Raw genomic sequence first — 17742 nt, forward strand, 5'->3', positions numbered from 1 at the left:
AGCAATATCATGAAGCAGCATGTGAACACTTACCAAAAGCAAATTTTGGTTTGCCTTAGGAGCTCAACAGAGGACAAAATCTTCCCAGGTTGGGGTAGCAGGAAACACTTTGGGTGGGATGTGAATTAGGAATGTGAAAAAAGAGGCAGCATATCTTGAGGGAATGTGATTGGGTTTTTCTTTAATTCTAAGAGGGATGAGATGCCTGCTAAAAGCTTTAAGTAAGAAAGATGGCAGGTAAGAGCTGAGTTTTGAAGGCTTTGCTTTAGCTATAAGATGGAGAGCCGATGACTGGATTCTGGCACACATGGTTGGAGACTTGCAGATGTTTTTGCTATGAGGTTTGTTGTGAGAAGGAGACATTCAACTTGAGCTGTCTAGCAAAGAATGTGTTATGGAAGGCTACATCTTGAACAAGAGAGAGGACTTGGCTGGAGATTTGGGTGTTGTTTGGGAGGCAAAAGTGATAGTCTTAGATTAGAAGTGGATAAAATCTCAAAGGGAGAAAGTATGAAGAGAAAAAAAGCAGGAGACTAAGGACTAACCATTATCTAAGTACTCACCACTTTAAGGAGCAGCAAAAACCATAAAAGGGGCCAGAGAGATAGAAGAACAGGGGTTACAGGGCATAAAATGAAATAGACATTAATATGCAGAAAGAAGTATCTAGGTTCGATAAGAATACCCTACATTCACGCAATTTTACTTTTCATAAAACTTTTGTTAGATTATTTCACTGAATAAAAGAATCCAAATAGACATAAAAAACGTTTTCAAACACTAATCATAAATCTGGCACCTGGTTCCCCTGTCCAAAGTGGAGGTGATAATAACTAGGTTATTTCTCTAGGAGCTTAGACTAAGAAAATGCCTTAAAAATCACCTAGTTTTCAACCACTTTGCTTTATAAATGAGAACATGAGGCCTCTGGAGAAGTGCCCTTCTAAGGTCACACAACTATTCAGTGATAGAACTGGGACCAGAAAACGACCTTCTTGAGTTTTAATTTAGACTTTTCTTTTCCTCACTCTAAGTCTAAATGACATTCATTTATTCTAAGAGCACAGATTTGACAAAAATAGCTAAATCAATTTTAAATGTCTGCATTTTTTTAAAATGAGGAATATTTTGTCTTAAGTTGCCAACAGTCTATGGTAAGAAATATGTTGACTGCTTATAATTCAAATCTATTCTAGAGAATGCTCAGTTCTAATTAGGCCCTCCTGAGGCCACTTGAGTCATTCAAACTTTTTCTATCTTTCGAAGTGAAGGGTAAATGCAACTCTGAATGAGGTTTATGACATCATCCCAGTAAGAATCCCTTTGTCTTCCAGGTTGCCATAGATCCAGTTGTTGGTCAAATAAGTTTGTAAATATGATGTATATGTTTGCTCGCTTTGGGTGTGGGAGACCAGCTATAAGCTGGCAAAGTCATTATGGCCTAAGGCTTAGTTTTAAGACTAAGCCTTTCCCTCCCTTCTAATACTAAGATCTTCTCAAAACTAAGCTTTTCCCCACACCCTTGACTGTTGCACGATGTGGGGTGGTGCACTCTTCTGAGGAATCCCATTTATGCCTCAGATAAGTGGCTTTGTATCAGAGACTTCCTTATTGGTATATTGGCTTAAAAGCTTTAATTTTCAACACTATAAATGGGACAGACCAGGGGCTTTCTCTCTCGGTTCCTGCCATCAGCATTGCAGAGACCTCCCTGATCCCTTGCCCTCTATGGGAAGGAAAAGTGGGTTTTCTGCTTTTCCCCTGGCTTTTCTTGTGGCTTGCCTGTCTTGGTGAGACACCTATAAACAGAATGGCCCACCATCCTCCGACTCTGCCATTTCTTTACTGTCTGCCCGAATTCAATGAGAACCTGCATGTGAATGGCCATGATGGCGACCCCTGGCCATACACCAGTGTTTTTCAAACTTTAGGTGGAAATGTCAGTGTGTCATGACATCAATTCAGTGGGTCACTCCAGAAAGAGAAAGAGAATAAATAACATCAGCGTGCATCACACGTTGTGAGGGCAACATTACTTTATGAAACTTTCACATCATGTATGTGTGTGTGCTGGATTGCAGTATAAAATGTAAAAAGTGTGACTAACACAGGTTTGGAGGATTACAGTGTAAAACACATAGCTCCTACTATACAACTTATCTTAGTATCCCTCATGCCCAACATACCACCTGGTGAGGACTCAGTGTTGCTTGGAGCTATTATGAAGAGTTAAGAAAGAACTAGAAGAATGAAGAGCAGGTAGGTTGGGGAGGACGTGAACACTTAAATTAAGTATACACTTTTTAGTCTCTTTTACTTTGAATGTTAATGTTAATTTTTTTCCAACCTAGTATTTACTGCAGCCAAGAGCCTGTGTTTGGTATGTGTGTCTCCCAGTCACCTTCAATGTCCTGTGTGATGTGGTATAAATAACACTTCCTGCTAATGTTGCAGCTGTCATTCAAGGATCTTAAATTGCTTTAGGAGCAGGATCTGGTGATGTGTGCCTGGCTCCACTTGGCAGGTGCCTGAGTTAAGAACCAGTGACTGGCTGAACTCTCTGGGCTCCAGGCTGACGCCTCCCTCCCTCCCCTCCCTTCCCATCCTCTCTTTCCCTCATCCCTCCTGGGGAGGAGCCTTTGACCCAGCCTTTCTATGAGCTTGTGTAACTGGTAAACAGTTTGCAAAGATAACAGTTAACTAGAAGGTTCGCTCTTTCTTTTTGGGCTGGCTCTGGTGTATATGCGGGGAGGCCCATGGTAATAAAGGCTATTGATTTAGGCACTTCTGGGATGGAAAAGTCAGGGGAGAAAACTGGGAAGGAACTGATAAGAGGTGAATGTCTGGATGGTCAAAGGAAATTAGGAACCCCTCTAGCAGTAGCTCTCTAAGATTTGCACCTGACAGAAAGGGGCTATTTGACATGTGATCACTGTTTTGTGTACACATGTTCTTTATTTCTTGCTGTGGCCGCACTCCGTTGGCTTTTATTATGCAAATCAGCCACCAGGAGGTTAAATACCACCCCTCCCCACCCACTCTTCATTTCTTCCTCTTTTCTGTAGCCCCACCATCATCCTGAATTACTCCCATTTCCCATTTCCTGGAAGCTTCTAGGGGTCACCCCCCCTCTCTTTTCTGAGAAGCTCTTAACTGGCCGCAGTTAGGCCTGGGAGAGTGACAGCTTGGAGTCCCGGCTTGGAGTCAGGTTACACCACTTGTGTCTGAGTTCACGCAGCATGTTCCTCTGTCAGGAATTCCGCAAATACCTCCCGGAGGTAAAAAAGGAAAGTGCTCTGCGCTGCAGCACCCAGAGCAGTGAGCCCCGTCCCGAGTCCCTGAGAGAGCGCCAGCCATCAGGGCCATGTCGCGGTCGCAGTAGCCCCAGCAGCGTCCCGGCCGCTCGTTTCATGCCGCAGTGCAGCCGCACCACGTTCCTGGGGTGAAGGGGTGACTGGGCATGCTCCTCCCCATGGGTTGCCCACCATGTCTAATGGATATCGCACTCTGTCCCAGCACCTCAATGACCTGAAGAAGGAGAACTTCAGCCTCAAGCTGCGCATCTACTTCCTGGAGGAGCGTATGCAACAGAAGTATGAGGCCAGCCGGGAGGACATCTACAGGCGGGTGAGTGCGGGGTTCGGGCAGGGTCAGCGGCGCAGCGATATTCCAGGCTCTTCCAAGGTAGTGCTGTGCAGGTGAGCGAGGGAGGTGGCTTTCAGGCCTGGGCTGCTCACCTCAACTCCGTGTGACCTTGGACAAGCCCATTTCGCCTCCTTTGTGCCTGTTTTCTACTTTCTTTCTCTGTAAAGAGAGGGAGCCGGATTAAATCATAGGCTCTAACACTCCGGGTGTGGAACTGTGCAGAACAGTCGCCCTGGGAGCTGGTTTAAAATGTTGCGGGATCAATCCCTGGTCCCGGTACATACAAGAGCCAACCAATGAATGCATAAATAAGTGGAACATCAAAGCAATGTTTCTCTCTCTCTTCCTTCCTTTCTCTCTAAAGTGAATTAAAAAAAATTTTTTTAAATGTATATTATGTACCTCACACCCAGGGATTCTAATTTAGTAACAGGGAGGCAGAGTTTGGAAATTTGCATTTTAAAACCATCCCCAGCAGTCACTGAAGCAGGTAGCTTCCCGTCCCATGCTCGCTCAGGTAGAGAAGGGCCCCTCTGGCTCTCCGTGGAGTCATGGAACGATGATTTGGAGAAAAGGGCAGCGACCAGGGCATTTCTGGCCCTTGAGAAATTTGTGTTTGTTTTTGCAGATTATTTGCAGATAAGCTTTTAAGACAGAATCTTGGCTATTTTCAGCCTTAGGAATAGATAACCTCAGAATGAAGAAAAAGGTGCTTCTGATGGAGTAGCAGTCTGTCTGAGGAGGGGCGGAGGGGATATGGTGGCTTCCCTGAGGGAGGGCCGTCTTGATTGACAGCTGCGCGATGGGGTGGAAAAGAAGGATGAAGGGGATTAGCCAAGCTGGGGGTGAGATGAGACAGCACCTTGGTAAGAGGACATCAGGCTATGGGTTACAAGGATTAAACATCCTCACTGGTTTCCACAATATTGGTTTCCACAGTCCTCTTAGTGTCTGGGCAAGCACTGAAGTGACCCCAGCTGGTCGCCTCTGATTTGATCAGAGGTTCTGAATCTCCAGCTGTTTACACCAGAGAGCTATACAAATGTGAGCACTGTGCTGTTCCAGGAACCATTACCGGCTGCTAGATAGTGTCTTGATCAGCACTGGTGTCTATGACGTCCAAATGATCATTTGGTAAATCAACTAATGTGGACATCTAAATTGGGGGATTTAGTCCTGCTTTCTGTCTTTTCTGGATTTCCATGTTTTAAACTGAATTTTCCTGAAACTGGTCTAGATTCACCTTTCATCTGTAATATGGCTAAATCGTCATGTGCCTCAGTGGAGCTGCCAGGGTCTGGATGATGGAGAAAGCGGAGGAAGGTGGCAGAATTTGCCTCAGGGTAGAAATAGTGAATGAATTCGTTCGCTTTGTAGAGGGAAGAACATTTTCCCATCAACTGTCCCCAAAACAAGGCAGAAGGAAGAAATTATATAATTTCTTAGGTAATTTGAGGGAAAGGGTTTTTTAAAGTTTGAATGAACTGACTGCTTGAATCATTTGGTCTCACCCTCTGCTCTGCACTGGCTGAAGAGCTGTCTCCAGTGAACATGGGCAGGGTGTGCACAGGCACCATCCCTGTCCTGGTGAAGCCTGAATAAGATTATAGAAGTTGTTGAGGGGTGGAGGTGGGGAGGGAGGGGTCACAGGACATTATCAAATGCACAGATGACAACCATTTTGTTAGACCAGTAATGCCACTAGTCCCATTTAGGAAGAAGATATGGTCCTGTCTCTGTTACTCTGTACTCTGTTAATTACAGTGTAGCCAGGCAGCTACTGGCACCATATGATTTGAGGAATCTGTGTTCCCTTATTTCCCTTCTCACCAAACTTTGTTCATTCCACCTGTCACATTACTCATCCCATTTGTGACTTGTGAAACACTAAAGGCTTAAGTTAAAATGCTTTTATTTGAGAAACAGAACACATAAAACCATTATTAATCATAACATCATAATTGAAATTAGTTTCTCGCACTACATAGTGATGACAGATTAATAGGAACCAGGGCAGTTTTGTATTGATGGAAGGACAAAGGATTAGAAAACCACCACATTAGGGGCCCTGGACAACCAGGGGACCTAGTCAAGGAGTTGAACCTCCCTGGGCTTGTTCCAGCCCCTGTAGAACTGGCATTAAGAACAATGCAGAGCACTGTAGGCACTGAAAGTTTTTTGTTGAGGGTATGTATGAATTAATAGCAACCATAAAGATTAGAAAAGAAGACATAGCAAACCACTTTGTTAAACTTCAAAGGAGTACCAGTTATATTTGTACTAGTAGTGATAGTTATTTTGATATTTAAAAACAAGCAAAGGTTTGGTCCTTTTAATCTCACCCTCATATTCCCATGAACATGTTGTTCAGGAAGGGGAGACCCCCACTCCACTTCTTTAGCTCTTATGACTGGTCTAATAATAAAATAATAAAATTGATACAAAACTATATTAACAGGAAAAAAACCAATTTAATACATGTATATCAGAGATTCACTAGATAATGCTCAGATCATAAAATGAAGCTCAAAGAAATGATCAAGCCAGGAACCTGTTCATACTATTTAAACAAAGAAACCACTGTGAGGAAATTATAGGTCAAAGGAAGTTGGTGCTCATTACAAAGCAATCTAAACAAGGTTTGGGTATTCATTACTGAGGAAATGAAGCAAAGAAGTATATACATTAGAAAAGAGGCAACAAGATTTCTTACAAAGGGATTCTTACTGGGATGATGTCATAAACCTCATTCAGAGTTGCATTTACCCTTCACTTCGAAAGATAGAAAAAGTTTGAATGACTCAAGTGGCCTCAGGAGGGCCTAATTAGAACTGAGCATTCTCTAGAATAGATTTGATTTCAGCTGAGTTGTTTAACTCTCATGATAGAGAGGTGTCTTCCAGTCCCTGGAGGACACCTGTCACATGGGAGATTTATTTTCTGCATTCAGAGAGACAAGGGTGCCCTTCTGGTACCAGCTGTTTGTCAGGTAACTTTAATTCAAAGTAATCAACATGTCATTGTGAAGTGACCTGTCTTGGGCCCTAATAGTATCTTATGTTCATCCTTGTTAATTATATCATGATACTGTAAGATTAGGTTGATTAAGTAACAGCCATGTTGGTGAAGAGACATCAAGAATGACATGCATGGCATCACATGGTAACTCAGGTGACTCAGGTGGGAATTTAGAGCCTTGTTTTGTGACCAAACTTCGCTTGATTTTTTTTTTTTTTTTTTTGCTGTTGGAAGGTCACTTCTTTAAATCATACCCAACTGAGTTAGAATCTGCAATAATTTGGATGCTGTATGCATGATTCTCTTAAATAAAACCAGTGTTTGTGGAACATGTAATGTGAGTCTGTTGTGAATAGTAATTATCTGATCACTTTACATATTTCTGTTACTTCAGATTTTGTTGAGATATTTATATTTAGGAGTGAAAAATTACTGTGTTATGAAGAGACAAGCTTTTTACCATGATGACAGCAAGGAAGGGAAATAAATACAGGAAATGTTAGGAGAAGAGGACTGGAGAGAGGGTTCTGTCCTTCTAAGTAGCAAATTGTCCTTTATGTAGTTGATTAAGGGAGATATTAAAATAGATATAATTCATAAGGATTTTAATTAATTGTAAGAGAAGTGGTAGGAGTTAGAGTTATATAAAAACTTAGAAGTATCAAGTTCAAAGCAAGTAAATAAAAAAGGAGTTGAGTTAAAGGTCTTTCTCCTTCAAGTTGTTCAGAGAATTCAAAAATAACCTTAACACTCATGCTAATCATAGATAATAATAAAATAGTATTAAATTATGCATAAAAATTGGTTCTGTAAGACTGGCTACTTTTCTGCTGAGTGTTTAAACTATGCTTTAAGCTTAATTTTTAAAAACAATTAAATATACAGGGCCCTGGTCAGATGGCCTTGTATTGGTCCTGATTCACAAGGTTGTGGGTTCTGTCCCCGGTCAGGGCACAAACATAGGAATGGATTGATGTTTCTCTCTTTCTAAAATCAATCAATCAATAAAAAAAAAACAGAAAGAAGCTGCTTATTCTCAGCACAGAAAAACTGAGGCATACTACCCCCTCTTGGTAGCAGATAGTAATTGTAGGTTCAGTTTTTTTGGGGAAGACAATTTAGAATGAATACAGCAAGGAAAGGAGAAACTATTGCAGTATAGTTAGCTCCTGATTCTGGAGCAAAGTAAAGTGAGAACATGCTGTGATGATCCACAGCTGAGTATGGCCCACTCCTATAGAGAGTGGCTTGTTGGCATTGCTGGACTGCAGCTGCTCTGGTAAACAATTCCTAGGTGGCAACTTGGTTGATTTCTTCATTGTTGTTGATTATCTAATCTGGCATCTTCCCATTATAGCTGAGTGTATCGCCACTAGAAATATGTTCAGCCTCGGAATTTATGAAATCCACCGCCGTGTGGTAAACTCTAAATCCCCAAACAGCACACAAAAACATCATCCACTATGTTTTGCCTTAAGATGACTACTTGCATGCTAAACTTCTGTGAATTTATTATTAAAGTACTTTAAAAAAGATTTAAGAATAGAATTTAAAATCTGATGGGGCCAGATCCAATAACAAAAATATCAGGAGAAACTGAAGGTTGTCATCCTGGACCAGATAGAGTCAGTGTTTAAATATAACATAGTTGTCCCTGGCCAAGTGGCTCAGTGGATAAACCATTGTCCCAGTGCACCCAGGTCATGAGTTTGGTCAGGGCATGTAGGAGAAGCAATCAATAAGTGTACAACTAAGTGGAAAAAAGAGTCGATGCTCCTTTCTCTCTTTCTTTCTCTCTTTCTCTTTATTCTCCCTCTCCCTTTTCCTCTTTCTCTCAAATGAATGGAAAAATTAAAAAACAAACAAACCATAATTGACTTCAGAAGGTTAAAGTGGATCTGGCCTTCAGATGGGAGTTGTAAGAGTTGTGTTCTATTATTCTTTGGCCCTTCAACTGCCCAACTTCTCTGAGTTATGGTTTCTCATCTTTGAAATCGAATGATATTTTTCCTGAGCTAACTTTGAAGTTTATATATAGCATATTAATGCAGCTAGGTTTTTAAAATTGTGATAAACAGACTACTGGCTTTACTTGCCTATCAGATTTTCAACATTTCTGATCCAGCTATCATTGGGCTTAATAGTTAAGAATTTTGAACCAGATGGACCTGAGATGGCATCTTGGTTTTACCCTTTGCTACCATTAACTTGGATGAATACTATCATTTCTCTGAGCTGAAGTGGATGTTGTAATAGCATCTACCTTATAGGATTTGGACAAGGGTTAAATGAACCAATTAGTTGGAATCAATATAACATCTCTCATATAGTAAGTCCCCCCCCCCAAATATTTGCCTTTATTGTGACAAATTAAGAGATAACAAAATTATCCAGATAAGTCCAATGACTGGACACATTCACTCTGAACCATTTTTTATTCCAAATTAGTTTCTTTTTCCTCAGTAGTGGATTTGAGACCATTTGTCCTATTTGTCATAATCTCCATTTTAGTTTGCCCATGTATCAATAACATAATAGAATGTAAATCCCCTTATTGTAGCAAATTTACTGTTACTCTCAAATACAAATTGTTCCTTCAAAGAGAATAAGTAAGAAAGGCTGTAAATGAGTAAAAAAATATTTTATTAATAATGATACAAAGTCCTTTGCTTTTATTAAAATTATTATGGCTGTGATTGGTTATAATTCAAAATGATTTATCATCATGGTTTAATACTTTCTGATGTTATTTGCTCTGGTTCTAAATTCAGCTTAAAAATTTTTTTTGGCATCTCTTTTTAAAATTGAGATAGATTGGCCTGACCAGGCGGTGGCGCAGTGGATAGAGCGTCGGACTGGGATGCAGAGGACCCGGGTTCGAGACCCCGAGGTCGCCAGCTTGAGTGCAGGCTCATCTGGTTTGAGGAAAGCCCACCAGCTTGAACCCAAGGTCGCTGGCTCCAGCAAGGGGTTACTCGGTCTGCTGAAGGCCCGCGGTCAAGGCACATATGAGAAAGCAATCAATGAACAACTAAGGTGTTGCAACGCACAACAAAAAACTAATGATTGATGCTTCTCATCTCTCTCCGTTCCTGTCTGTCTGTCCCTGTCTATCCCTCTCTCTGACTCACTCTCTGTCTCTGTAAAAAATAAAAAATAAAAAAAATAAAAAATTGAGATAGATTGACATATAACATTATATTAGTTTCCGGTATACAACATAATGATTCAATATATGTGTATATCGTGAAATGATGACCACAATAAATCTAGTTAATATCTATCACACACAGTCACAAAAGTTGTTTTTCTTGTGATGAAAACTTTTAAGATATACTCTGTTAAATTTCTTTTTGGCTCATTGACTGATTTCCTTTAGTCCTAACATGATTTTCTGTAGCCTTTGACCAATATGATGAGTGACAGCATGATGCAGCCGTACTGTGCTCAGTATCCAGAGGTCCAAAAAGTGCCAAACCACTCCATCATGCTCTGTGACTTGGGAACCCTGACTTGAACATGGAAGGCTATTACAGAAAGATAGTATCTTTGAGGGATATCAAAATGTAGGGACACAAGTTTTGCACTCAATCAGAAAACCTGCATTCCGAATCCACCTTTTCCTAGCTACATGCCCTTGGCCTTGTCCATCACTTCTTTGAGACTTAGCTTCCTAAAACAGAGGCATACATTCCTGCCCTGCCCTCCTCCCTGTATGTGCATGTGCTTCAGTTAGATGCTAAATAAATATAAAGGATATTAAGTGTCCTGCATACCTGGAGAGTTTGCTCTTCTCAGATTATTCTCTCAAGTGCTATTGCAGAGTGAAAAGTGTTCTTATACTTAACAGAGTTGACTCTTTTCCTTTTTCTGTTGCATTTTGAATTATAACCAATCATGGTCATAATAATTTTTATAAAAGCCAAGAACTTTGTTTAATTAGCTGCTAATTAAACAAAGGTTTTTCTCCCTTGTTTTATTTACATGCACTTTAAGAATTGTGTGTATTAGGGAGGGGGAAATATAACTAAAGAGAGAAAAATAAGAACTACTTTGGCCAAACTGTTTTTAAACAGCTCTCTGGAAGCCTGGTAAGGACATAGTCTGGGTGCCAGTGTCTGTGCACCTGTGCATGCTGATGCCTTCTTCTCAGCTTTCTGAGGTCATCGCAGGCGTGCTTGTCCCTGTCCTCTTCTTGGGAGTGGAAGTAGGAAGAAAGTAGGGAGACTCGCCCTGGCCAGTGGCACAGGGGATAGAGTGTCCTCCCAGGGCATGTGAGGTTGCCTGTTAGAGCCCCGGTCAGGGCACATATGAGAAGCAATCAATGGGTGCCCAACTAAGTGGAACAAATTGTTGCTGCTTCTCTCTCTCTCTCTCTTTCTCTCACTCATTCTTTCTCTCTCTCCCTCCCTCCTTCCTCCTTCTTTCCCCTCCCTTCCTCTATTCTCAAAAGAAAAAAAAAAGAAAGGGAGAGAGAGAAAAGAGGGAGGGAGGGGAGAAAGGAAGAAGGGAGACTCAATTGTTGTAACTAATATTTGTGTTCTTTGTTAAAAAAGTTTAAACTTCACACATACTACAATGGCTCTTATAAAAACAAAACAAGCCGTGGCCGGTTGGCTCAGTGGTAGAGCGTCGGCCTGGTGTGCAGGAGTCCCAGGTTTGATTCCCGGCCAGGGCACACAGGAGAAGCGCCCATCTGCTTCTCCACCCCTCCCCCTCTCCTTTCTCTCTGTCTCTCTCTTCCCCTCCTGCAGCCAAGGCTCCATTGGAGCAAAGATGGCCCGGGTGCTGGGGTGGCTCCATGGCCTCTGCCTCAGGCGCTAGAAGGGCCCTGGTTGCAACAGAGCAACACCCCAGATGGGCAGATTATCACCCTCTGGTGGGCATGCCAGTTGGATCCCGGTCGGGCACATGTGGGAGTCTGTCTGACTGCCTCCCCGTTTCCAACTTCAGAAAAATACAAAAAAAACCCCCCACAAAAAACAAATATACAAACAAACAAAAATAGTATGTGTCGGCCAGGATGTAGAGAAATAGTAAACCTTGTGCATAACTGGTTGGGAATGTAAAATGGTATAGCCACTATGAAAATGGCATGGTGATTCCCAAAAAATTAAACATAAAATTAGCATATGACCCAATAATTCTTCTTAGTTTATACCCAACATAATTGAAAGCAGGAACCAAACAGATATTTGTGCACCCATGTTCATAGCAGCATTGTTCACAATAGCCAAAAGGTAGAAGCAGTCTAGGGGTACATTAACAAAGGAATCAATAAAATATGGTAGGCACTGATAACAGAATATTGTTCAACCTTAAAAAAGGAGGAAATTCTGACATATATTGCAACATAGATGGACTTTGAGGACATTATGCAAAGTAAAATAAACCAGCCACAAACAGACAAATATTGTATGGGTCCAATTATATGAGATACCCAGAACAGTCAAATTCGTAGAGACAAAGATTAGAGTGGTTGTTGCCAGGGCTGTGGAGTGGCGATGGTTGGGGCTGGGGGTGGAAGTGGGAAGTTATTTAATGGATATAGTCAGTTGGAGAAAAACTTCTGGAGATGAATAGTTGCACAGTTATTTGAATGTAATGCCACTGAACTGTATACTTAAGAATGGTTAAAATGGTAAACTTTATGTTACATATATTTCACCACTATAAAAGAACTTTAAAGCAACTGTCAGTTATTTAACAAAATGTAGAAACCTTGACCAAAACCCTTTGTTCTCTGTTTTTTACTTAATATAACTTTTCTCATTTTAAAGATCTTTTAATTAGAAGTCCTAACACTTGCCTTTTGGAAGAAGTACTTTTTTCCTTTGACTACTTGAGACCTTTTTTCCTAATCGCTAGGAAACAAATCTAAAACTAACATCTGGAGGCTGACTTAATTCTAGTTCACTTTCAGTTATCCTCTTAACTACCGTATTTACTCATGTATAAAATGCACTGCTTTTCGAAAAATTTGGAGTCTAAAAACTGGATGCGTCTTATACAGTGGTTGTGGCATTTCAAATGCCATAGATGGAACTGAGGATGAGACAATATATGAAGACAGTGATTCGTCATCAGACACAGATGAAGACAAGCTAATGGATGGGAGTTTTGACAGTGATGAGGAGTTGTATGAATTTTATGATGAGTAGAACTTGAGTCCAATAAATTTATGTAATACTTTTTTTTCCTCCAAAATTTGGGCCCAAAAATTAAGGTGCGTCTTATACATGGGAGCATCTTATATATGGGGAAATACGGTATGTCTGCCTAATTTATGCTCTCACATGAGCTTACCACCAAACCACTCCTTCCTCTTAGTTTGCACATCCAGGTTTACGCACTCCTGGAAGTAGCCTGATATAGTTGAAAGGGGGCATTCTAAAATCCTGTCTCCGATGTTTCCCTTGTTGGCATTATCACCTTGACCATTTGTTAGCTCAGGTTTGCACACATGCATGCATTCATCCAAACAGCTATTGATTATCCACCACATGCCAGCTACTGTGCTCGATGGGGAAAGACATTACAAATAAATAATAATGATTTAATAAGGGCTTCCATAGAGGTATGTACAGATTGATCTCTAGTACTAAAGAGAACAATAAAATCCACCAGGAAAGGCTTTGCCAAGTGTGTGAAATTTGGATTGAATCTTGAAAGGTCATTAACACAAAGAATGGGGAAAAGTGTTTCAGACAGAGGAAGGAGCAGGAGCATATATGATGACGTAGAGATATGGAAAAGCTTGGTGTGCTGGGCACACTTCCTGTCATGCAGCATGGCTAGAACGTGTGGTAAGGCTTGTGGAGGTGAGATGAAGACACTGGAAAGGGAAGCAGGGGACAGATCATGGAGAGTTGAATTTATCCACTCATTCCTTAATAAACCCTAATTGGGTACCTATATTCCAAGTACTATGGTAGAATTGGGGGTTCAAAGATTAGTAAAACACAAGTAAGCAAGAGTGGTAGAAAGCTGCGATCAACATGGTGCAAAGTTAGTCCATGGTTGGTGGGGTGGAAAGAAAGGGCTTTTGGCAGAAACAAAGGCCTGGAGGCAAGAAACCACAGGGTTCATGTGAAGAACGAAAGTGATTCTGTGTTGATAAATTTAAGTAGTAGACATAATATAAGGCTTTAGCAGGGGTAGTCAACCTTTTTATACCTACCACCCACTTTTGTATCTCTGTTACTAGTAAAATTTTCTAACTGCCCACCGGTTTCACAGTAATGGTGATTTATAAAGTAGGGAAGTAACTTTATAAAATTTATAAAGCAGTTACAGCAAGTTAAAGCATATAATAATAATTACTTACTAAGTACTTTATGTCAGATTTTCGCTAAGTTTGGCAGAATAAATCTTTATAAAACAACTTACTATAGTTAAATCTATTTTTTTATTTATACTTTGGTTGCTCCACTACTGCCCACTATGAAAGCTGGAACGCCCACTAGTGGGCAGTAGGGACCAGGTTCACTACCACTGCTTTAAAGCCTGCAGGATGTAATCCTTTGTGCCATTTTAAAGAATGTAGACTTTATCCTGAGGATGATAAAGAGCCATGATGAGCTTTAAACATCAGGGAATGCCTAGATTCTGCTGTTGGGTAGGAAAGAGTAATTCGAGGAAGAAAGGCAGGAAAGCAGAAGACAGACAAGCCAAACAAACTATGGAGACAGTAAAAAGATCTGTAGTTGCCAGGAGATTGGGGTGGAAGGGTAGGGATGAACAGGCAGAGCATAGAAGACTTTTAGGTTAATAAAACTATTTTGTAAAAAATTATAGTGGTGGCCTGACCAGGCGGTGGTGCTGTGGATAGAGCGTGGAACTGGGATGCGGAGGACCCAGGTTCGAGACTCCGAGGTCACCAGCTTGAGCGCGGGCTCATCTGGTTTGAGCAAAGCTCACCAGCTTGGACCCAAGGTCGTTGGCTTGAGCAGGGGAATACTCAGTCTGCTGAAGGCCCGCGGACAAGGCACATATGAGAAAGCAATCAATGAACAACTAAGGTGTCGCAATGAAAAAACTGATGATTGATGCTTCTCATCTCTCTCTGTTCTTGTCTGTCTGTCCCTATCTATCCCTCTCTCTGACTTTGTCTCTGTAAATAAATAAATAAATAAATAAATCCATAAATAAATAAATAAAAAGTTAACAAGCACCAATTTAAATCATTAAGCAGGGGTCCCCAAAGTTAAAAAAAAAATTATAGTGGTGAATACATGTCATTATACATTTGTCCCAACCTGTAGAACATAAAACACCAAGGGTGAGCGCTAATGCACACTATGAATGCTGGGTGATAATTGTGTGTCAATGTAGGTTGTTTGCCACTCTGTGCCACTGTGGTGGGGGATGTTGGTATGGGTGAGGCTGTGTAGGTGAGAACTTTACATGCTGCCCAATTTTCTCTGAACCTAAAACTGCTCTAGAAAAATAAAGACTTTTTAAAAGTGAAAAAGAAAAAGAAAAAATTTTAAAAGAGATTTATGTAGGCTTAAACTAGGGCTCATGGTGATAGAAACAGAAGGGAAGGAACTGATCTGTGAAATATTTAGGAGGTAAAATATCTGGGATGGGAGGAGTGAGGGAAAAGAATCAAGAAGACTGTCAGGTTCCAGGCTAAGATGAGTCGCTCTTTCTCAGCCTCCGGTTGTTCATGTATAGAATGAGTGGGCTGGACCCCAATCACACCAGTGTTCCTCCCAGTTCAGTTCTGTGATGCTGAACAGGCTCTTTTGGATACTCTCACCCTGCCTTTAGGTAGTTACCTCCCTTCTCCCAGCCTCTCGGCTCATCTGATGCCCTCTCAGATGGGAGGTGCCAGTGGAGCTGAAATGGCTTTAAAACTGCCAGCCAATGTCAGGAAAATCTGGTACTGTTACCGGGTAGCAGGAGTTATAATTAGCCCAGTTGCTAGGGGAAAACTGAGATTCTGAAGGCATGTGCTGCCAGAAACAGCTTTCCCTACTTGATGAATTGACTTGTTTGTAGGAACAAAGTGGATATGGATGGAATATTTTTAATGTGGTTTTAGGGAATTCTGTTTTTACCTAGGGTCTAGGGTATGCTAAAAGCAGAAAATGGCTTTGTGCTAGGGCTAATCAAGATCTTTTGTGTGGTAGAAGGAGTGGGCAGAATTCTGCTTTAATATACATTTGGATAGCTGGAAAGAGACTTGCTTTCACCTGAAGGGAGAGAAATAAGAACTTAGCATCAGAGTTCAGAGCTAGAGAGGATCTTGGAAATAATCTATATATAACCCTTTCACTTTTGCAAGAAAGCCTTTTATTTAAAAATAATTTTAGACTTACAGAAAAGTTGCAAAAATAATATAGTTTTTATATATCATTCATTCAGCTTTCCCCAATGAATAAACCCCTTATTTTAAAGATAAGGAAATTGAGGCCCAAAATACACTGCTCACAAAAATTAGGGGATATCCTATAGCTTCATATTCATTTTGAAATATCCCCTAATTTTTGTGAGCAGTATAGTAAAATAACTTGCCTAAGGGCACACAGCAAATTAATGGTCAGGTTGGGACTAGAATCCAGGAGGCACTTGCAATGACTTCCTTGGTCTTTAGCCAAGTCTCAAGGTTGTCATGATTGTCAAAGATTTAAACTTTCTTCCCTTTTTTACTAGTAGGGTTAAAATAGAAATATATATAGCAGAAGCTAGAATAATTGATAGGTGAATGGCTCTTGACTCCTGTGCCTGCTGCCAGGGCAAGCAATTATTTAGTTCTTTGGCCTACATACGCCTTCCCTTGGAGTTTCATTTATGTTTCCAAAAGCCACTGTGAACAATTTTTTTTATCTCTGCTTCCTGCTTTGCCATCCCATCTAAGCAAGTTCGAATTCACAAACTTCACAGCAAAAGAAGGCTTTGCTATACAGGGAGAGGCCCAGAGTGGGAACTGGTGCAAGCTGGGAAGCAGTCCACCCTATCATGTTAAAGAACAGCAAAGCCACCCACACACCAAAGGATTTGGTACATGCTGTTTTGTGTGGAGCAGAGTAGCAGTCCAGGTGGCTTCTTGCCAAGCAATTTCAGAACAGACTTTGGGCCACACTGGGCAGTTACCAGCTTCACTAGAAAGGGTTGGGAGTAAATGAAAGGCACTGGGTGCCCTGTAATGCCAGCTCTTCATTCTCTCAGCCTCACACAAGGCCCCGCTGTCATGAAGGGCACACAGCGCCCTACAAAGCCAAATGGAGGCGTGCAGAAGAAGCCTACTTTGAGGCTGGTGGGTAAGTGAAAGGAGGCTGCTAGCATGAAGGTCATGACCTGGAGCTGCAAAAGCAGAGTCTCAGCCAGAAGTAAGCAAGTCCTTCTAGGCCACTTGCTCTTGGTAGGTGTCCAAGCTTCCTTGGAGGCTACATAGGTGGCTGCCCTCTCAGAGATACTCCATCAGACCTCCCTATCCTCATCCTGTCTAGTCAAACCAAGTCTGTGCTCAATACTAAACAGAAACCTGGTCCTGTCCACCTGGCACAGCTCAGTTGAGGCCCAATGTGTGTTGTCATCACTCTGCTCAAAGTCAGGAGCTCCCAAGTACAGACCTGGATTCCAGGTCTTCCTGGCACAGAAGTCACATGACGGTAGTGGAGCTCTGGGGCCCGGGTGAGCAGGTCACTTACAGATGGGGAGCACTCTCTGTTCTAAGTCGTCTTTCTCTCTGACCCTTTCTAGGCTTTAGATTGTGGAGGAGCCCAGCTTTCTTCCAGACCGTCTGGTGGAGCCTCAGAGGAATCCAAGTCAGAATAGTAGCGACTGGCCCCTGGAAGCCTCTACAAAGTTAGGAGTAACAGCAAAGGGGCTCCTTCAGCTGTGGGAAGCTTGGTTGTATAGGAGCCACATAAGGGGGCTTGCCTGGATGGCGACAGGTGGAGGGAGGTGCTGTCCGTTAGAACTGGAACTCTACCTTGGGCTTTCTCTACCCTTAGCCCACGACTGCCAGCTTGCAAATTCCTCTTTCTCTTTTCCCCGTTTCCCCTGCTTCTTCAGGGTGTGTCAGGGTATGGCACCAGTGTTGCAAGTGAAAGCAAGTCTTCAGATATG

At 41.6% G+C, this 17742-nt stretch overlaps 1 protein-coding gene across 6 annotated transcripts in view; it reads left to right on the plus strand.

Moving 5' to 3' along the window:
• The window catches only part of PDE4DIP (phosphodiesterase 4D interacting protein), a 201226-nt gene that overhangs the window by 38016 nt on the left and 145468 nt on the right, over window positions 1–17742 (plus strand). For 5 of the 6 annotated variants that reach the window (XM_066268147.1, XM_066268148.1, XM_066268149.1 and 2 more), the window contains exon 4: window positions 3517–3627. In XM_066268147.1, coding sequence (XP_066124244.1) covers window positions 3517–3627 — 111 coding nt within the window. Of the gene's footprint in view, window positions 1–3297; window positions 3628–17742 lie in introns of those variants that run through there. The other variant, XM_066268152.1, reaches the window with a different exon arrangement.

Source organism: Saccopteryx bilineata, chromosome 3 (genome assembly GCF_036850765.1).
Source record: "Saccopteryx bilineata isolate mSacBil1 chromosome 3, mSacBil1_pri_phased_curated, whole genome shotgun sequence".
Taxonomy (NCBI): Eukaryota; Metazoa; Chordata; class Mammalia; order Chiroptera; family Emballonuridae; genus Saccopteryx; species Saccopteryx bilineata.